We start from the raw sequence: 21,471 nt of genomic DNA, 5'->3' as shown, positions 1-21,471 counted from the left end.
ATTCAGCACAGCACTTATTTTATATATTGTCAAGCTCTTATCTTGAGCATTTGTACTTTTGTGACAGATCTGAGAGACAGATTAGAGATTTTGCTGGTATATCAACCATACCACTGTCCTTCAGTTTCCCTTCTAGAATTGGCAGAAGTAGTTTTGAGTATGGTGTTGGAAACTGCCAAAATTATTGTTATGGAGGATCTCGACATTCTCACTGAGGCTGTCTTAGGACTTACTTCGTCACCACTGTGATAATCATGGGTGTATTTTAGCTTGTTATACACACTCAGCAGGGTGTACTTTGGAGTTCATGTTTTTCAACTGATCAAGTTTTTTTGTAATTTGGAGATTGAAGGGGGTTACTTTGAACCTATTGTCAGGGTCAGGTCACTTCCTTGTGGGGCTTAGGCCAACAAACCAGAATAAGAGACCATGATTTTAAGAGGTTAGCATGGCATGGTTGGTGCTATAATTCAGCATGATGACTCAATTTCATAGCTACAGCTCTTGCTCCACATTCAAAGTTGACTGCACTGTTAGACGGGGGTGAATTTATTTAAAAAGGTAAAGGTAAAGGACCCCTGACAGTTAAGTCCAGTTGCAGATGACTCTGGGGTTGCGGCGCTCATCTCGCTTTACAGGCCGAGGGAGCTGGCATTTGTCTGCAGACAGTTTTTCCGGGTCATGTGGCCAGCATGACTAAGCCGCTTCTGGCGCAACGGAACACTGAAACCAGAGCAGCGCATGGAAACGCCGTTTACCTTCCCGTCGGAGCGGTACCTATTTATCTACTTGCACTTTTTGGTGTGCTTTCGAACTGCTAGGTTGACAGGAGCTGGGACCGAGCTACGGGAGCTCACCCCATCGCAGGAATTCGAACCACCGACCCGATCGGCAAGCCCAAGAGGCTCAGTGGTTTAGACCACAGCGCCACCCGCGTCCCTTAAACAGAGTGCTTATAATGAAAAGTAGAAGGAGACAGTGTTAAGTTATAAGCTTTCTTGCAGGACCAGGGCGGTGGATTTAGGACACTAGAAGTGGTGCGTTTGCAAGGGCTGGGGAGGAGGGCATCAAATGGCCTCGCATAGGGCAGCATATTACCAAAGACCACCCCTGCCTAGACATTTTAGCACCTGAGGTGAACCCACAAAATGCTGTGTTCCTCTTCCCACCAGGGAAGAAGGGGGTGAGTGAAGATCTACAACAGGCCTTTGACTAATTAAACAATCAATGGCCTTTTAAACAATGCATGGGTTTTAATGTTTTTGTTTGTTACTGTGTTATGCATTTTTGTGTTTTGGTATTGTGAACTGCCCTGAGATCCTTAAATGAAGGGTGATACAGAAATCCAATAATTAATAAACAGGAACAAGGGAAGAATGAATATTGGGATATGCTGTCCCTATGCATCCTGCCATCTCACCTTGCCACATGGGTGGGCTGGCTCTGCTTTCCTGTTATATAATAAGCAACAGAAGAGATGCTTTGTGTTTTAACCAATGATATGTTCTAAATGTTTTTTTCTTTGCCACTGTTGCTCTTACCATCTGAACCATGCACCCGGGAAGCATATGCTTTCGTCCTGAGCTATGGTTTTTCACATCATCTAGCATTATTCCAGTGCTTAATCTTAGCAAAATAAATATGCACTGCTTAATATTCTCTAGCATGCTATGTCATAGAGCATGAGTAAGTGTCCCAAATGTCTAATAAATGATGCTGTAAAGGGCATCTTATGTTCTTCAGAAAAAGGAACCGAGTGTCCTGTCCCTGGTTCTTCTTCACAGCTCACTTGCACTCTTCTGTGCTGACTGGCATTCAACCTCCTGATGAATTGTAATTACATGAAACAGCTGAATTACAATTCATCAAGAGGTTCAGTGCTGTGACTTGTGGACTGAATAAAGACTAAATATTATAACACTGCATATGTTGATTTGTTTTCCAGTGCCAGGACATCTGTGCTAACAGTAACCTTTTTGTGTGAATGTCCAGTGTTAGAATCACATAATTCTCACCATATGTACTTTTCTGCATTTCATTTTCCTCTGACCTGGCTGCTTACAATCCCTTTTCCTTTCTTTCTCTGTGTATACCTGCAACACAGGATGACACTGCATATATTTGATGAAGTGGTCTGTAGTCCATGAAAGCTTCTGCTATAATAAATCAGTAGTCTCCACGGTGCCACAAAACTCTTTCAGCCATCTAGACATCATTATCACTATTTTGCAGATATGAACCTGAAATCGAAAAAGTGTGTGTGTTTGTTTTACTTACTACTGCATATAAACAGTCCTTAGGCTCTTGTAGTCATTATTTGAGGAATATTTGAGGAAATACTATTTGAGGAAGGAAAATGTTAAGTCCATCTGAGTTCCTTTAGGCTGCATCCCATTCCCAATTAATGTTTAAATTAAATTGTGCTAGGTAGAATGAGAGCTGGACCATAAAGAAGGCTGATCGCCGAAGAATTGATGCTTTTGAATTCTGGTGCTGGAGGAGACTCTTGAGAGTCCCATGGACTGCAAAAAGATCAAACTTACTATTCTTAAAGAAATCAGCCCTGAGTGCTCACTGGTGCTGGAGGAGACTTGAGAGTCCCATGGACTGCAAAAAGATCAAACTTACTATTCTTAAAGAAATCAGCCCTGAGTGCTCACTGGAAGGACAGATCCTGAAGTTGAGGCTCCAGTACTTTGGCCACCTCATGAGAAGAGAAGACTCCCTAGAAAAGACCTGTCCAACCCTCTCATCCCCTGTCGTCCCCTTCTCCTTGTGCCCTCCATCTTTCCCAACATCAGGGTCTTTTCTAGGGAGTCTTCACTAGTCACAATATGACTAGGTAAACAAATGCTTTCATCGTCAATTTGTGGACATCCTTCCAAGGCTCTGAATGTAAATGTTTGTGAAGGGCAAATATTTGTTGAATATTTGAAAACAAACTTGAGGAACCCCAGTATTGCTTAATACTGTATTGTAAATACTGTAGATCATTCAGGTACTGCAAACAGGTAACTGGCAACAGGTTGTGGTTGCTTAAAAAAAAAATCCCCAGAAGGCAAAATCTGGATAAAATAGGGAGAAAATAGAGACGGGCTATGCCAAGTGAATGCCAAGTGGGGGGAAAAATACTGCCTGCATGAAGAAACGCCAATCTCACAGTAAACACTCATCTGCAAGCAGCCAGAAAGGGGAAAAGTTGAGAGCTACCTTGGGGGGACGGGGGACTGCATGAGTGATCTTATGGAGATGAACCAGGTAAGACCGCAGTTGTTGTTGACATCTAAACCAAGAGGCAGTCAACAGTGCCAACAACTGCATAACACTGAAGGAGGATGAGGACAGACAGAAGAGGGGCCTTTTTTTAAAGCCCCTGCCCCGCAGCTTATGGAAAAAGGGGCGGCCCAAAACGCGCAGCCCATTTCAGGTACCACAGATAATACTACGGACAAATACAATATGCGGCTGCTGCTAAGTGGCATTTCCCGTGAAATGGTGACTCGTCTCTACCTCGGGGTGGGGGGGTAGGGCGTGAGAAGCAAGGGGGAGGCCCCTCTCTCCATAGCAACAGCCCCACCCTAGCAACAGTTCGACCGCACCGGACGGAGTTGCGGCTGCCCTTCCCCTGGCGTCACGTGAACGCCAGGCCCCGCCCCCGTGGCGCAGCCTCCGCCATGTTGTTTTTTCTCCTCCGAAGCGGCCCCTCCCCCACCACCCCTGGCACCTTTGCGAACAGCGGCTGCGGGTGACTCGGAGAGCCTCGTCCTCGTTCCTCGCAGGTAGGTGGGCGCGAGCGAGCGCCGGCCACCTCCGGGCCCCTCTCCTCGGGGCGGCGGGCGGAAAGGAGGAGGAAGGCTTTGGGGGGGCACGGGGGGGGGGGGTTTACGGGACTGGGCAAGCTGGGATAGCAGCCAGCTCGTGCCTTGCTTGCTGAGGAGGGATGCTGTAGGGCTGTCCTGGTTCTGCTTACTGGCTTTTGGGTGGCTGGGGTCTCCCCTTGTCGCAAAAAAGGGAGCGAGCCACACCTCCCCCCCAAAAAAACCCCCAAGAGTGGTTGTTTTGCAGGGTAAGTAAGCCGAGTTTCAGTCGCTTCCTCAGGCTACCCAGCCGTGCAATGGGTATATATGTTTCATTGATTTTAAGCCAGTGGTAGGACTGCGGTACTACCGGTAGAGAGGAGGGCGTTGTTGTTGTCAGGGTCCAAACCATTCGCCATGGGCTCGTTTCCTGCGCAATGACGAGAGAGCCTTCTTCCTATAGAGGTGCTTCGTGAAACTTCCTCGGAGGAGGAGGGGGGGGGGCTGGGGTCTCAGGCGGCTGATGCCGCCCGTCTGTTTTCCTGCTTGACTTGCTAAAGGTGGCGTGATTAAAGGTCCCGTGATGGAGAGGCAGGCGGCGGCGATTCGCTTGAGAAATAGCTGCTCTTCTATACTTATCGGCTGGCACATGACCAGTTTCTCCCTAGGGCAGTTTCTCAGAACTGATTAAAGTCACTGGACTGCTCAAACGACAGCTCCGCTTCTTATGTATGTCCTCTTTGTCTCCCTTCATTTTTCTGGCGCTTTTCATGTGGAAAATCCCCGTACCTTCCCATTTGAGAAGAGAGGATGATGTATGATACCATTTAATTGGCTGCTCTTCTGGTTTTTTATGAACAACCTCTTGCTACCTGTGCTTGAAAACAAAGAGCTTTTGCTTTATGCTTATCCAGTGCCAATTGGGATGAAGTACTGGGTCTATCTAGCTGTGTGGCAAAATAACTGCTGTGGGTTGGTTTAAAACTGTTAAGTTTTTTTTTGGTTGTTTCTGTCATATGGAAGAACAGGAAAATGTAGGATGTTTGTCCTTAGCAAGGATAAGAGTTTCGAAACATTCCCCCCCTGAACATTACGTAAAAGTAATTCTTGATTGTGTTGGAAAGCCACTTGAATGAAGGTGAAACTTTGTGGTATGTAAAGGACTACCCTGAGTGCTGCTTAACTTCAAAATTCTTCAAGACACAATGGTCTGACTTAAGTTTCTCTAGCCCTGTTTTCTGAGCCTGTAACTGAACAGCTCTGATTTCCTTGTGTCACTTTCATAGTTGTCCTAGGGTGAAGAAGCTTTGTAGATAAACTTCATTATGCCAAAACTTCCAGTGAAGGATATTCTACTGTTTTCCTAGGCCGCTTAGTACATTGCCTCATTGTACCTACAGTTAAAAAGTAGGTACTTCCTTATACTTAAGCTAATCTTGCCTGTCTGCAATTTAAATCTAAAATTAGAGGGGAAATATTTTATGTCAACTTCTAAAAAATCTGAAAAGATCAAGCTGCGGGGTGGGATGGGGATCCCACTTTTAAATTGCACAAATCACTAATGCAGGGGTGCAGGTGGGGTGTCAGGAGTCTGACAAACCTATTGCTAAAGCTGTGTCATATTAACACACTCCTGCCATACAACCAGGAGTGGGGAAATTGCAGGTGCTTGTTTTCTTGAACACATGACACTTAGTTCCTGCTGTTTAAAGAATGTTTATGTGTGTCTGCAGTATTCATTTGTGAATAGAATTAGTATTCATTTAGTACATTTTAATCCCACCTTCATTTCATCATGGAACTTACACTGTCTTACCATGGGAGTTTCTAGGCGCTGACCAGACCCAGTCCTGCCTAGTTTCAGCAGGGTTGCCATATCATCTTTTCCCAGCTGTAATTTTTAAATTTTATCTTACATATTTATAAATTGCCTCACAGCAGGAAGCTATTGAAGTGGTGTACAGTAAGATAAAGTGAATTAAAATACAAAAGATGGACTCCAAAAAGATTAAACCTAATATTCCATAAAATGACTGAGTCATTTGTGGGAAATCTTAAACTAAAACATCTTCAGTTTCCCCCCTAAATATCAAGATGTTAGGCCACTTTCAAATTTCAGCTGGTTACTGATTCCATCGGGGTGGAGCTGCAACACCACAGTGTGAGCAGGTTTATGTGTGCCATTGTAATTTCATCAATATTTTTATTGGCAGCTCTGACTCGTGTAATTCTGTCATGAGGAGAGAAAAGGAATCGTAACAGTAGGCACAAAAGCTATTATACATTTGAAAAAAATGCTTACGCCTTTGGGGAAGCTTTGAGGAACAGGTTCTGATGTGTAAAGGGCTGCATCAAGTTTTGCTTAATTTCACCAGAAAGACAAAAACCACCTGAAAAGACTAATTGCAGCCGTTTAGAGTCGTCAACAGGTTTTCCACACTTATCAGCCTATCACCCATTCCCACCACCCTTCTGAGTAATACCCCTCCCCACTCCCCCACTATATTTAAGGATCTGGTGACTTCTGTTTCAGTGTATCTGAAGAAGTGTGCATGCACACGAAAGCTCATACCAGGAACAAACTCAGTTGGTCTCTAAGGTGCTACTAGAAAGAATTTTCGATTTTGTTTTGACTATGGCAGACCAACACGGCTACCCACCTGTAACAAAAACCACCTGGTTTTAGATTTTTATGGTCCTATTTTCCGAGTCAGTGATTACTGTAAATAGCTTTAAATTCCTGTAATGTGTGCCATTTGCTCTCCACATCTAGTGTGTGTTTATAGTAGTGCATGTTTATAGCTGACCGTGGATTTTGTGATATGGTACAGCTAGTACCTGTATATTGGGCCTTAACTTTCTAGTCCCTCTAACTAGTGCTTCTTGAATACACAGCTCTTCAGTTTTTTAGTTCCTCTGGAATAGCTTGATCCAGACAAGAGGGAGATGATGGTGGTGAATGGGGCCTTGTGATCAGATGAGGTAAAGTTACATGCTGCTGATAGGGAGACCAGGCTTGCACCATGGGAGTCTGTAAATCCAGCTTTCTTCCTGGAAGCATGACTGGACGGTTTCAATTAGTGCTATCAGATTTGCCTATCAAGAAAAACACATAAGCTATAATCCTGCACATGTATGACTTAAATTCCTCTTTAACTTCAGTGGGAACTTAGAAAACCAACAGACACCACTGTTTTAAATATGCCTATACACTCATACGTGTTTCTAGCTTTATTTGGTATTAAATCAGACATTCATAAATAATTGGACGAAAACCCCAGATCTCACTTTAAAAAGAGTCCAGCACACTTGATAGCTGGTATTCTGAATTTCAAAGTAATCCTAACCCCTAGCTTTCAGTAGTCAAACATACTTGTTTACATACTTTACAAAACATCTGAAGTACTTTGACTGCCTTTAAAGTAAATCTCATTTAACAAGTAATTTGGTGCTACAGAATATATTGTTACAAGCCAAAATTACAAAGCACCCTTGAAGTGATTTGTAAGTAGTTAGATTTTTTTTTTAACCTGGGGAAAAACATTATAGTGGGTTAAAGTTCATTCCCCCAACACTGAATTACCTTTTACACCCCCATACCCCTGCAAAGTGCCTTTCTACTACTTCTTCATCTGGTTACTTGAACAAAGTTTGATAAGAGAAGCAGTAAGGCTATAGACCTGAAACATGAACAGTCATACAGCCTAATCCTGTCAATGATTACTCAGAAGTACTACTGATTTTAATTAAACCGAGGCTGCAGTGCTGTAATTTGGTACAACTTTCTTCTGGGTAGACATGTATAGATTTGTGTTTTTATTTCCAGGTATATAATCACTTACATTAAAAAAGCATAAGAACCAGACTATAAAGAATTAAATGCTTGGAATAACATGAAAACCAATAGTTTTTTCAGAAAGGTGGAGTGCAATATCTAAAAATAATAATGTATTTTTTTAAAAAAAAATCTACCTTTAAAGGTAAAAACATCAGGGAAGTTTACAAAACATTAAATTACTAAATATATATGAAATGCAGTTAGCTCAAATGATGGCATTAAAGTAACATCAAAATACGATATGATTCAGACTTTGGAGGGGACAGTCTAATATATGTAAATCTGTTGATGCTTATGCTAAAATTCACATATTTGCAGTGTGGCATGTGCTTTAAGTGAAATTGTAGAGCAGGGGTGGGGCTCCTGTAGTCTTCCAGTTGTGATCAGTCCCTAAAACCATGGTCAGTGGTATGATGGGATCTGTAGTCCAGCAACTTCTGGAGTGCCAAAGTTTCCCCACCTGTTGTAGACCTTTTTGGTTTATACTAAGAAGACACTTCTTCAGTTTGTGATTCTGTCCTGGATGCCCAGTCTTTTACATATCTGCCTTGCCGCACAAAAGCTCAGTATCTATGACTGGACTCCCAAAGCTGTTCAGTTTTGCCTGTGTAGTTTGCATTATTTATATTCCCGAAGTCAATTCTTAAAATAACTGCACCCACATCTATTTTTATAGAAAATGCACCTTTACATTTTTCTGTTCTCTTCTGCTTCCCCCCAAACCTCGAACTTACTAGCATACAGTGAAAGCATACCTTGGTTTTGTTTCCTCTTTTCCATCTAGTTATTCTAAAAGCAGCATGTGAACATTTCACTTCCTCAAAAAAGGGGGGTGTTAAGCTTACCATGATTACACAATAACTTATTATTTGCCAAGTAATCTTAATTCTGTGATCGAGCTACTGCCACTTCCTAAGCCCTGCTGGCTTGCTCTGGCCAGGAGGTTTGGGAGTTTGGCTCTTTTTGTTCTCAAATTTTGACTTTTTAAAAAAGTTTTCCTCCTACAAACACAAATGGGAGGGGGGGATATATTGGGCATATTGGTGGAATGAAGGCTTTTTGGATCCCTGCAGATCCAGGGGCTTTTGTGATCTGCCTATTTTCAAGCTTTCCTACCAGATACACCTCCAAAGTTATACCTGCACCTACTGAGCTTTCTGTGTGTATACACTGGTAAGAGTGGCACACTACATCTAAAGGACCTTTGCTGGTGTATGGCCTTAGTACGGTAGTAGTAGTGTTTTTTTTTTTTTTTTAAGTGCATGGCTATACTGTGTCTAAAGGTTAATACAATGTCCCTCTTTTTTACAGGTATTGGATTACAATGACTGAACAGTAAGGGTAACATATTTGGTAAGTGTTTCATATGCTTGTAATATTAGATGTACAGTATTCTGCATTTCTAAAATCTCAAGTAGAGGAAAGATCGAGGGGAGGAGGGGGTGTACCAGGAAATATGGCAGAGGTGGTTGTTTTGCAGAATACTGGTAAATCCCAGAAATTTCCCTTTAGACAGATGTTAGGAACTGTTCAATTTTAGAATTACCTCTGTTTTTTGAGATGCTTCATGAGGATGAGGTCAGTTCAAAAGCAGGGTAGAGTTAGTTTAACAGTGGTCATGGTGGTTGTAAGATGTGTCTGTGTGGATGGAGAAGAGAGCAAGCCTGATCTTATACTGGCAGCCTGGCTGTTAGCATGCAGTCAGTTTGTATAGCATGATAATTTCTCATTCACAGAATGATTTTAGTATAATTAAAATCAATCTAACATTTGTGACTAAAGTTTAGAAAGCAACTAAAGTGCCCTTGATTTAATCGCTACCATTTACAGCAGGCCTTTAGCATATAGTAGAAGAGCTTCATCTGTCTATGTTGTTGCTTACAGTTATATTGCATTTTAATCTTTCTGTTATTTTTGAACTTATTTAAATAGATGTATTTTATGAATATTGCTTGCCTCGACTCTTTTGTGAGGAAGGGCCAGTTATAATAAATAAGTAAATACCATCTCAAATAGATATTTGTGTAACAAGTGGGGATTTCTTTGTATGAACAAGATCTGTTCTATTTTGCAGAACTGGACATAAGGAAATATCTGTTCTTGAAGCAACAATGTCAACAAAATCAACACTCCTTAAAGTAATCCTTCTTGGTGATGGAGGAGTGGGCAAGAGTTCGATTATGAACAGATATGTCACTAACAAGTTTGACACAGAGCTGTTCCACACAATAGGTGTAGAGTTTTTAAATAAAGACCTGGAAGTGGATGGACACTTTGTCACAATGCAGATATGGGACACGGCTGGTCAAGAACGTTTTAGGAGCTTGCGGACTCCTTTCTATAGAGGTTCTGACTGCTGCCTTCTCACTTTCAGCGTAGATGACTCTCAGAGCTTCCAGAATCTGGGCAATTGGAAGAAAGAATTCATTTACTATGCAGATGTCAAAGAGCCTGAGACGTTTCCCTTTGTGATACTGGGAAACAAAGTTGATATTAGCGAGAGGCAAGTGTCTACAGAAGAAGTCCAGAACTGGTGCAGGAACAACGGCAACCATCCTTACTTTGAAACCAGTGCAAAAGATGCAATTAATGTTGCTTCAGCCTTTGAGGAAGCTGTTCGAAGAGTTCTTGCCACTGATGATAGGTCAGATCACTTGATTCAAACTGATACAGTGAACCTTCACCGGAAGCCCAAGCCTAGCTCATCATGCTGTTGACTATTTTGTTTTATTTTCCAGCCATATATAGTTCTAACTTAACTTGAAGTAATAATAGATCAAATATGATTCAGTGGGTGCCACTCTAATATATTAAAACTGTAACATTCTACTGCTTTATGTGTCGGCAGAGAAAAGCTTCTTTTCAATAAGTAGCCCGTTACTATGTTAGTGGAGTCTGACATCTGGGAAGGTACCAGCTGAAGAGTTGATTTAATTTAAATGTGTCATTGGAAAATTAATAAATTATATACTAAAACTTGAAAGTTCTAGAAGCACTACTTGGAGGACTTGTTCTGAAATTCAGATGCAGAATAGATTTTTTTATATGTACATATATATTTTTATGAGATCACCAGCCCATGTTTTGCTTCACTAAAACCCTTTTTTCATAAAGCAGTAATGGTAGGTGATAGGGTCTTATTCTAGTTCTCATCTTTAAAGTGATTTTTCTTTAAAAAAAAAATCAAAGCTAATATAAATATTTTAAGGGCTTTTGCTATTTGCCTAGTGTCACTGAACTGCCTGTAGATTTTATGTTAGGAAATAAACCTGCATACATGGAGCCTGCCTGGTTGTGTCTTCCTGCCCCTTTCATCTGTACCTGATTTCTGTAAGGTTGGAGAATGTATCAAGAGTTTTCAAAAGAAGGGGCTTAATGTAGCTTCTCATTGATACTAAAATTTCCCTTTGGCGTGGTTTTAATTTTAATTATGCATTGTCAGTCTTAAATAGTTGTTTATCCTGGCCCCAGTTGGCAATTGCTTGGATTTAAGGTTTTGAGTGAGAAAGCATTCAATAATTTTTGTAGCAACATTTTTAAAAGTTAGAGCTGCAGTCTTGTGCACACGTATCTTGAGAGTAATCTGTATTGGAAGCAATGTGACTAACTCTTGAGTAAACACAGGATTCTGCTGCAAGTTCCTTCAGTAAGAGAGATGGTTGAGAGGTTCATTGCCTTTGCCTTTATCACTGAGCAGTTTTCCATGGCATTATCTTAAAGCAGGTGAAGTTATGTTTGAATACCATAATGTTTGATACGAGCTAAGGTGAACATGTGCTCTCCAGAGGTTGTTGGACTACAACTCCCATCAGCCCTGCCCACACTGGCTGGGGCTGATGGGAGTTGAACTCAAACACCTGGAGAGCCAGATTCCCCACTCCAGGCACTCCCCTTTTGTTAGATTGCTCTTTGGATGGATAACATCCATTCTCAGGCAGTTGTTGCAGCACAATGCAGCTCAGTAAGTGTGAGAAAGGGCAGCTTGGATTTAGGATGAGAACTTTTCACTCATTCCTCATACCTTAGGCAAATCTTCTCATAAGCATTAAAAGAGCAGTTGCCTTCAACTGCTTGCTCCTGCCTTCATACAAATTATTTGATCTTGATATATGGGGCTTTCTGTACTTTGATCAACCGAAAATAGAGCTGTAGCTGGAGATTTAGGCCATGTTTAATGGGCAGCATAGAAAAGGGCATATGATCTGAACTACTCTCACACACATGCTAGACAAGTATGTGGCTGGATGGTTGAGTAGAGAAGATATTTTGCTTTACCACTTGTGTGTGGAAGCACTATACTTTTTGCTGGGGTACTCGCTGCTATGCAAGATGCCTTATTGCCATTAGCTTTGTGAAGTTATTAAAATGAATGCTGTTTAAGGTGATAAAGATCTTTGAGAGGGCCAATATACTAATGTTATCAGTGAAAACAGAAACACAGCATAACTTGTGGGAGGGCGACACTTCTCAGGTTTCCTATCACCCACCCATCTGCCTAACATCAGTGCAGGAAGGATCCTACAGACCTTTGAACTGCAGGTTGACAAGGAGCTCATGTACTTATTCCAGTGAATATATTGTCAAACTACAGGTCTGTGGACACTAGGCAGAGTTCAGTAGAGTGGGGGGAAACTAGCACAGTGTGTTGGTATATGGCTGGGTGGAAAAGGAAACCATCTCTCCATCAGTAAATATGACCTACAGGGCTTCATTACTGTTTAGACTTATTTTAGTTTTTAAACTCGAGAGCATAAGTAATGACAGAAATGTGTGTGTGTGTGTGTGTGTGTGTGCACGCACACACACATACACTTTTGAAAAAAACATCATTTGTGTTTCTCAAATAAGATGTTTCCCAGAAAATAATGACCCTACAATTATGTGTTAACTTGGAGTGGTAGTCAGCTAAGTTTTACTCAACACTGACGTACTGAAATCAATGGACCTAGCTTATGTTCATAAATTTCAGTGGGTCCACTCAAGAGTAAAACTTTGTTGAATACCACCCTCAGTCTTGTGCCCATTTATAATAGGCTGTACCCAGTGCTGCCATTTTGCTTGCACAACAGACTGTTTCTTGTAAAGCAGCAACTTTCTCCTCTCCTGAAGCCCCTCATGCATTCTCCAAAATTGATCCAACAGATTGGTGGGTGGTGGGGAGAGGAAGCAGAAGTTCTGTTGCATGAGTAGAACACTGCCTGCACAGTTTTGGGTGCCATCCATGAACAACACAATGTCATAGAATCCTTGGGCCAAATGGTTTTGTGACTTGTGTTACTGTAATTCAGAGAGCTCTGAAGTATTATGACTTGTGCTAGTTATCCAAGGCTTTTTCTACATATACTAAAGAAAAGAGACCTACATGGTTAAAGATACAGCATACTCTGTTCGTACTGCTGAATACTTCCTCCTGTTAAGTTACAACATACCCAAGACAGCAGTTAATATTAGAATACAGTAGTTTAATGAACTGAAAGACTTAGTGACCCATTCAGAGAGCATCAATGCATATAATATTATAAATTTACATTTTATTTAGAATGTTAATTCAGAATCTCTGCAAATGAATCAAACATCACATATGTTATCCTATCACTTCAGTATGTTTACGTCGTGAAATGTAACCCCAGTAGGAATGTAACACAATGAAACTTCAATAGGCTTAAGCAAATTCTTAAGTAAAACATATAAATGAGTTATTTAATGTAAGGCTTTAGTGAGAGCCAGACTACCTATAGATGTTTTTGGCTTTCTTCCTTACTCTTTTCCAGGCTAAGGCTATATGGTCTTTCATATACAGTACACATCACTGATGTCAAACTTAGAGGATTAAGAATACAGGCTATTTAATCTACCTAACATAGGACTGGATAGTGCTTCACTTGATTGGATTGTTCCCAATATAATAAGTGTATTATAGAAAACAAAGGATAGTTCTACCTCAGGTTACGTACGCTTCAGGTTGCGTACTTTTCGGGCTACGAACTCCCGTAATCCGGAAGTGTAACTCGTCGTGCGCACAGAAGCGTTCTGCGTACTTCGCGTTTTTCGGGTTACATACGTTTTGGGTTACGTACAGTGACCTGGAACCAATTAAGTATGTAACCCGAAGTACGACTGTAGTGGGATTTAGTTCTGACCTTTAAAGCTTCATTTTAGTTGTTTGGTGTTAATACTTTGAGTAAAAACTTGAGGAGTAAGTAGCAAGTTACTACAAATAAGTCTCAAGATGCTTTTTACAGGCAAAACACATCACCCTTTTTGCATCCTGTTGCTTCATTCACATGTGCACGTGAAAATGAAGTCACTTGTAAGCAAATAGTGTGTTTCTGCCCACCTATGTGCTCAATTATTCCAATAAAATGGTAGCAAGTTGAACTGAGGCAATTCACTTGTAACTATGTGTTTAGGAGTAGTTGTGTTTCTGTTCTGCTATCCACACCTTTTTCATTTCAACACATCATTCTGGTATCTGGTTAGTCTTAATACTGACATAGCCCTGAACTGAATGCTTTCACACTGATCAAAAAATCCTGTGGTCTGGCTTGCTTTAGTTATTAAAAAAAAACTAGCTTCTTCATTTAACCTTTTGCCAAGCTAGCGGAGGTGCTGCTTTTAATATTCAATTTTTAAAATTAATTTTGATATATACAAATGTTTTACAACTAGACATGTTTTACAATAAAGACATCTGTTAGGCTCCTGAAATTGGTTTTCATACAAGGTAATAGATAGCCTTGAGTGGTTTTTTTTTTTTTTTTTTTTTTTTTTTTTTTTTACAGATTAGCCTTTATAGGTTCAGAAATGTCTGATATACAGCAGGCTATTTAGGTTCTAACAGACTTATAGTGACTCAGCTTAAAAGATGCTTTTTCCCAAGAAACTGGACTTTTCTGTCAAATGCAGTTGATCGAATCTGTGAATTCTGTTCATAAAATGGATTCATCGCAAACTGAGGGGAAAAAATAACATAGTGAGAACATATTAGTAATTATGACATGCCAAAAAAGGTCTAGGTTGAACCACTTTGAGGGGCTCTGTTCACACATAAAGCTAAGCCAAACTGCAGCCACTTTGCTCCTCTGCCATTCCTGCTACTGTGAGCTAGGCTACAGTTTGATTTAGTATGTTATCTGAATCCAGTCTTGAGATTTATATTGCTCTAGACAACTGCAAAGTATTGCTCTTCGCTTACAGCTCATGGTTTGTCTGGAGCAAGACAAACCATGAGGCCAGTTTTGGACATGCTATGCAAAACCATGGCTTAGCGCACAACAGGAGGAGAATGGTTTTTGTTTAGTGTTGCTTGTGAATCAGGTAAATCTAACTATTCAGTTGAGGGTTTTTTTTAAAGAAAAGGAAAATTCAACACTACACGAGGGTACTTCCTCTTCCAACTGAGTATCTCCAAAATCTTCACAGGATTCCCCAAACCCTGAAGCAGATTTTGGTGTACAAAGGGGCTAGTGAGAGAAGTCCCACTATGCAAGCAAAAGTCTACTACAGGTGGGCACAACTGTTACTTCCCACTATGACCAACCATCTCCAAATACTTTTTAGACAGTAAGTTAATGTCGGGATCTACATGACTGCTCTAGCCATACGTAGCTGGCTGATACTGTCCTAGTTTGTACTTCATATTTAAAAGAAACTATGCCTTCCTGTATTGTCAACACAACTTGTTATACCTGTGCTGTGGAATCTCCCTTTCCAACACTTCGGGCTCGGAGGGAGCCCTTGTAACATAAGCTTAAAAATGTCATCCTTCATAATATAAACATGCTAAACAGCAATTTACACTTCCTTCTAAATGTGGTTCTGTTCACAGATAAGGTGCTTCTTCCAAACCAAGATTCCCAATATTAATTCTCCATAGCTTCCTATACAGTGGTACCTCAGTTTACGAACTTAATCTGTTCCAGAACTATGTTATTAAAGTGAAACCGTTCTTAAACTGAGGTGCGCTTTCCCTAATGAGGCCTCCTGCTGCTGGTGCGCTTCCACAGTTCGGATTCAGTTCTTGGACTGAGGTAAAGTTTGCAAAGCAGGACACTACTTCTGGTTTTGCAGAGTTCGTAAACCGAATAGTTCGTAAACAGGGCTGTTCTTAAACTGAGGTACCACTGTATTAGCACAGATAAGATTTGATCAATGAGGGAAGACATAGTGCTCTCCAGCTGCAGCTGGGTTACAACTCCCATCATCCCTGACCATTAGCTGTGGTGTCTTGCGCTAATGGGACGTGGGTTAAACCACAGAGCCTAGGGCTTGCCGATCAGAGGGTCGGCATTTCGAATCCCTGCGACGGGGTGAGCTCCCGTTGCTCAGTCCCAGCTCCTGCCCACCTAGCAGTTCGAAAGCACGTCAAAGTGCAAGTAGATAAATAGGTACTGCTCCGGTGGGAAGGTAAACGGAGTTTCCGTGCACTGCTCTGGTTCACCAGAAGCGGCTTTGTCATGCTGGCCACATGACCCGGAAGCTGTCTGCGGACAAACGCCGGCTCCCTTGGCCTATAAAGCGAGAAGAGTGCTGCAACCCCAGAGTCATCCGCGACTGGACCTAATGGTCAGGGTACCTTTACCTTTACCTTGTGCTAATGGGAGCTGTAGTTCAACAACAGCCAGAGGGCACAATGCTAGCTACCTCTATTATGGAAACTTACCTTTATATACAAGTCATAGACATCACTAAAGAAGTTTTTGATTCCATCTTCTTGCCTTACATCATGAAGCATTATAAATCTCATATGTAGAAGAAATTAAGAAAATAATCTCACTTTTTTAACACTAGGGTTTTTACCAACCACCCTCCCTTTATCCCTGATCATTTCCCTCCTCTCACAGCTTGCCCCCAGTCACACCCGTACTCCCTGTCACTTATTGGGGGCAGCAGGTATGTGTGGATAAAAAGGAAGAAAGACCACCCCCTCCCACTCCTGCCAGTAGCCCTACCTGGGTTGCCACTCGTTTCTCTCAGGCATGCACACTAGGTTATCAGCATGAAGACAGACGAGTGCAAGTACAAGATAGAGATAAAGGTACTAAGAAGAAGAAGAAGAAGAGTTTGGATTTGATATCCCGCTTTATCACTACCTGAAGGAGTCTCAAAGCGGCTAACATTCTCCTTTCCCTTCCTCCCCCACAACAAACACTCTGAGGTGAGTGGGGCTGAGAGACTTTAAAGAAGTGTGACTAGCCCAAGGTCACCCAGTAGCTGCATGTGGAGGAGCGGAGACGTGAACCCGGTTCCCAAGATTACGGTTCTACCGCTCTTAACCACTACACCACACTGGCCTGAGGATCCCGTAATTTGATTCCTGAACTAAAATGGAATTGCCTAGATTTGTAGTATGTAAAACAGATGGCAGACATAAGCCAAGTGCACCTTGTATGAGAGGGTCAAGATGGCCTAAGCAAGTGAGCAATGACATTTGGAAATATGAAATCATACTTCCATTGGATACAAATTGAAGGGCTGCTTGTGTGACCCAAAAGCGACTTTTAATCATCTCCAGATGGCACCATGTGCTTCAGTTCATAGTTGTCTGCCATTCACAAATGAATACACTCTGGTTCTGCATTAGCTCAAGATGAATCATATCCATTTATCCCTTTTATTAACCACAGAACAACCAAAAATGCTCTAAAACGGGTGGGGAACCTATTTGACTACAGCCAATTCCTTATCGTTATCTGCCTTATTTATTGGTTTAAAAGGGGAGAATAGGGAGACTCACAAAGCCTTTCCCAGGTCTCCCCATGCTTCCCATTTAAGCCTCAAATCAGGGACTGAAAAAGGGAGGGGAGAAACTTCCAAAAGGCTTTAAGAACTTTCAGAAGGCTCAAAGAGGAGTGTAGGAGCTGTCATGAAGTCTTTGCAAAAGGCTCTTTGAAGTACGGTAATTGAACGAGCTACTTCAAGGGACATTTTTGCACAAGGCTTTGATCCAAATTCAGTTGATGAGCAGGGATTAAATCCTACTGCCTTGGATGTGCCATCTTGTTCCCTACTGGGAACAGAATCCTGCAGCTAAGGTAGGACACATCAGTGATGTCAGCTGATGAACATGGTTTGGAAAAAATGGCTGTATACCAAATTGGACCCCTTGGCAGACCAAGACATGCCCACAGGTTGGAGGTTCCAGCAAAAAAGGATATGTCCTGCTGTGACAAAAGCAGAAACAAACCATTCATTAAACTTGTCCACGGTCTTCAGGTACATATTATTAGACAGCCACATGTTCTCATCTACTAGGTCAAGAGCAGCATGAGCTATGAACTGATTGAGATGGCGGTGGTCATCCTGGAAAAAACAACAGAACTGAGTATGGCATAAAATAACTTTATGATGCACTGCAAGATGTAATATACATTTGGGCAGTAATGCATCAGATATACAGACAGTATTCTTTCTGCCTCCATAAAATGTTAACCCAGTGTATGACTGGATGCTGAATCAGCCTGATTGGGGGGATGAAGTGGGGCTGGAGGGGAGGCAAGAGGGAGGAATCAAGCATTAATCAGATACATAGGGACTTCACTACATAAGGGCAATAACATTTTCAGTGGCAGCAAATTTAATTAGAAACCAACTATTGACATCAAATTCATACGGACCTTGAACTATCAGCTTTCTGGACTTAGGCATGCTCATGACTATGTAAAAATTCAGTATTTATACAAAAATTCGCACCTTAGACTCTACTTTACCAGCTGGTAGAAATTCCATTTCAAACACTGGATTATCATGGTGACCCACAATTACAAAGTAGAAGCTTCCAGACATTATTAAGATATTCCTCCTGAAAAAGAGCATAGATCATACAGCTGAAGTGGGCAAGCTGGTTTTCCTCTTCATCCTTCTTTCCTAAGTAGCTCTGCTTTCCTCTGGACTACACTAGCGAGGCCAAGAGCAGGGTCTTGTTGTATGGGGAAGCCCAGAACCTCCGTTCACACTGCCCAGTCTTGCATCCTGGGGAGGTCACTTTAGTGCTGCAAACGTAGCAGTTAACTTCATCCCTAGAGGCACACTCCATTGTATCTCTAGGCAGACCGATTCCAATAAGAGACTCTTGATTTCAGAGTCGTGGGCTCGAGCCCCACATTGGCCTAAAAGATTCCTGCAAATCACAGGGGCTAGACTAGATGACCCTCGTGGTCCTTTCCAACTATGCAATTATATGATTCTATCATCCTGGCAGACATTCAGGCCTCAGGGTGAGTGGGCATGAACCGCATAGAACCAAACTCAATGGGGAACCACCGGTGTCCGCCATGAATGCCTCTACTCTCGATCGTTCAGCGGGGACCAGTTTTACTATTTCCCAAGCAGACGTTTTAACAGGAGTAGGAAGAAGAGGTTTTACCTGAAGTCCAGAGAGCAGATAAAGGAAGAGGAGAAAACAGAAGGCAGCGAGGCTCTCCTCCCCAAAACATCCGGCGCGGAGTGATGTCGTCATAGAGCCCAGCCCCTTTTATTGGTTGATTCTGATGGGCGGTTCTCTCATAGGCGAGTTGTCGCGAGAGTTCTGCAATAGCGACGTGCTTCGCTGAGCGCTAGTAACCGCGGCGACGAGAGCTTTGAAGCGGCGGTTGGGAGCGAGTGGCCGCTGGGAGTGGGGGCGGGACCTGGAGAAGAGCGTCTGCGCGAGGCCGTTGGAAGACGCTCTCGTCGCGCCTCAGAGGCGACGTCTCGGCCGGCCGCCGCCTCCTCCCTTTTTCTCGGTCTGTTTCCTGCCCGTGTCAGAACTTACCCGCTCTCCTCGCCACAAAATAGACCCTGAAACTCGGGAGGATGAGCTGAGAAGGGCCCCGCCGCCGCGCCTCAAAAGTTGTGCCCGGCCGGGTCCCTGAAGCGCCTCTCCTTGACCAGAGAAGCGTAGCCGCTCCCTTTCGGAGCCGCCCTCCGCGATACGAACAAGCGGGCGGGAAGCGGAGTGCGCTTCTCGAGGCCGGCCAGAAAGCAGGCGGGGAGCGAAAGGTCTAGCAAAGAGGTGGGCTAGTAGGAAGAAGGGTTGTTTTTAAAAAAGCGGAAGAGAATGTGCTCTGGACTGCGCACAACTCGCATTGTTATTATTGGTATTATTTATAAGGTGTCTGAAGTTTCCTAGGGACTACAAAAAATGTCGGGAGACTCAACAATTGAACAGACACCGGATTGGGGAATGGGTAGGAAACGGGGAAAACCCTGGCGTTGCCTGTACAGTATTAAATTGGGTTGCATCTAGTAGTTAAATGAAATAGGCAGCTCTATACTTGCAGCTGTGACAATAGCTCCTCCTCCAGGGCAAGAAGATGTATTTTCTTTCTCTTTCTCTGTCTACTCCCCATTTACCAGGGCACTGGATGGAGATAACAGGGAGGCAAACTTAATTACAGGATGAGTTGTTTGACAGAGGAGCATATTGTCTCAGGAGGTGGTGGTGCATGCACATAGCCAGAATTTATGTGGAGTGGGGGCAAGATTTATGTTAGGGGGCAGAACCAAACTATTTGTGATGTGATTGCTGTTAGTTAAGTGTATTTACTTGATTTAGGGATAGCAGCTGCCTCCCCTTGGCGACGCCTATATGGTGGTGAGTTCTTGTAGGTGTTTAAGTAGTGATGGCTGTCACAGGTGCTGTGGCTGTAATCCTGCATTCCCGATCTGGTGTTGAGCAGGTCTAGATGACATCTCAGATTCCTTTCAGTTCTACTATTCTAGAATCTTAAATCAATTGTGTCACCACATATGTCAATTTTCTGAATCTTATTATGCATATCGTAATTTTTCACAGGCAGAACAATCTGAGTTGGCCCTGGGAGGCTGGTCACAACAGATTCTCAGTTACATCCACAGGCTTGCCAACCAGGATGAAAAGCATTGTTTAGAAACTGAGATATGAAAGCTAGGAGATAAATGACACCTTCAACCTAGGTTATGGGCACAACAACGGAATGTCTAGGCATGCTTTTTAAAAAAAGAATACAAAGCTGAAAATGAATGAACTACAGCTAAAATAATTCTGTTCATTTTTCACATGGTGTTTAGTCCTTATCCTGCCAACCCCCCCTAATATTCTTAAGATGGTCTCTTTTCCAGTCTTCAGAGAGTAGCTGTTAGTGGGGAGGCAGAAAAAGGTCCTCCTCTCCTTCCACTCTGCAGTTTTAATATGAATCCTAGGCGCAGCACTGTGCCCAGAGCTCAGAAACTGCTTGCGCTAATGAATTTCCCTGTCACAAAATGCACCTATAACAGGGGTAGACAACCAAAGGCTCGGGGGCTGGATGTGGCCCAATCACCTTCTAAATCTGGCCTGTGCTATGGTGTGGGAATCAGCATGTTTTTACATGAGTAGAATGTGTCTTTTTATTTAAAATGCATCTCTGGGTTATTAGTGGGGCATAGGAATTCTTCCCCCCCTCTTTTCTTTTTTTCAAAATATAGTCCAGCCCACCACATGGTTTGAGGGATGGTGGACTGGCCCACAGCTGAAAAAGGTTGTTGACCCCTGGCCTAGAACAATGGGAGTTTTGAACACTGATGAAAAGGGAGGGTTTTTGTTGTTGTTTTTTTGCTGCACAAGCTCTAAGCTGCTATAGTAGAGGGGCACAAATCAGACCTCTCCAGAGAGGGATGGGACTAAGATCCAGTGAATCCTACCCCACCCCTTGTAGTGCCCTTTGCAGGGCCTCATGCTGGCTACACTCTGTGACAACACAACTGGCAGAAGCATTGCTGTGCTTACCACAGCTGTATAATACAAGGGTTGACTTTGTTGTGACACTGGTCAACCCACCCATTGGGAATTGAGCCTATTATATCTGCTGTACTGGCCTAATCCCCACTTCTGTTTCT

At 42.5% G+C, this 21,471-nt stretch overlaps 3 protein-coding genes across 3 annotated transcripts in view; 2 read left to right on the top strand and 1 right to left on the bottom strand.

The window, feature by feature from the left end:
- The first annotated feature begins 8,946 nt into the window (after nucleotides 1-8,946).
- On the top strand, nucleotides 8,947-10,917 carry RAB9A (RAB9A, member RAS oncogene family). Its single transcript, XM_033147399.1, has 2 exons — nucleotides 8,947-8,988; nucleotides 9,710-10,917. The coding sequence occupies exon 2, from the start codon at nucleotides 9,747-9,749 to the stop codon at nucleotides 10,350-10,352; it is 606 nt and encodes a 201-aa protein (XP_033003290.1). The 5' UTR covers nucleotides 8,947-8,988; nucleotides 9,710-9,746; the 3' UTR covers nucleotides 10,353-10,917.
- Nucleotides 10,918-14,430: 3,513 nt separating this feature from the next.
- TRAPPC2 (trafficking protein particle complex 2) lies at nucleotides 14,431-19,076 on the bottom strand. The gene is made up of 5 exons (XM_033147398.1): nucleotides 19,001-19,076; nucleotides 18,328-18,436; nucleotides 17,793-17,937; nucleotides 16,298-16,383; nucleotides 14,431-14,587 (listed from the first exon to the last, which is right to left on the bottom strand). Exons 2-5 carry the CDS (start codon nucleotides 18,418-18,420, stop codon nucleotides 14,489-14,491), a joined length of 423 nt encoding a protein of 140 aa, XP_033003289.1. The 5' UTR covers nucleotides 18,421-18,436; nucleotides 19,001-19,076; the 3' UTR covers nucleotides 14,431-14,488.
- A 387-nt stretch (nucleotides 19,077-19,463) lies between these two features.
- The window catches only part of OFD1 (OFD1 centriole and centriolar satellite protein), a 28,189-nt gene continuing 26,181 nt past the window's right edge, over nucleotides 19,464-21,471 (top strand). The window contains exon 1 of the mRNA XM_033147392.1: nucleotides 19,464-19,627. The gene's annotated coding sequence lies outside the window, so the exon portion shown is untranslated. The remainder of the gene's footprint in view (nucleotides 19,628-21,471) is intronic.

This window comes from Lacerta agilis, chromosome 4 (genome assembly GCF_009819535.1).
Source record: "Lacerta agilis isolate rLacAgi1 chromosome 4, rLacAgi1.pri, whole genome shotgun sequence".
NCBI lineage: Eukaryota > Metazoa > Chordata > Lepidosauria > Squamata > Lacertidae > Lacerta > Lacerta agilis.
This window is presented reverse-complemented; position numbering and strand designations above follow the sequence as displayed.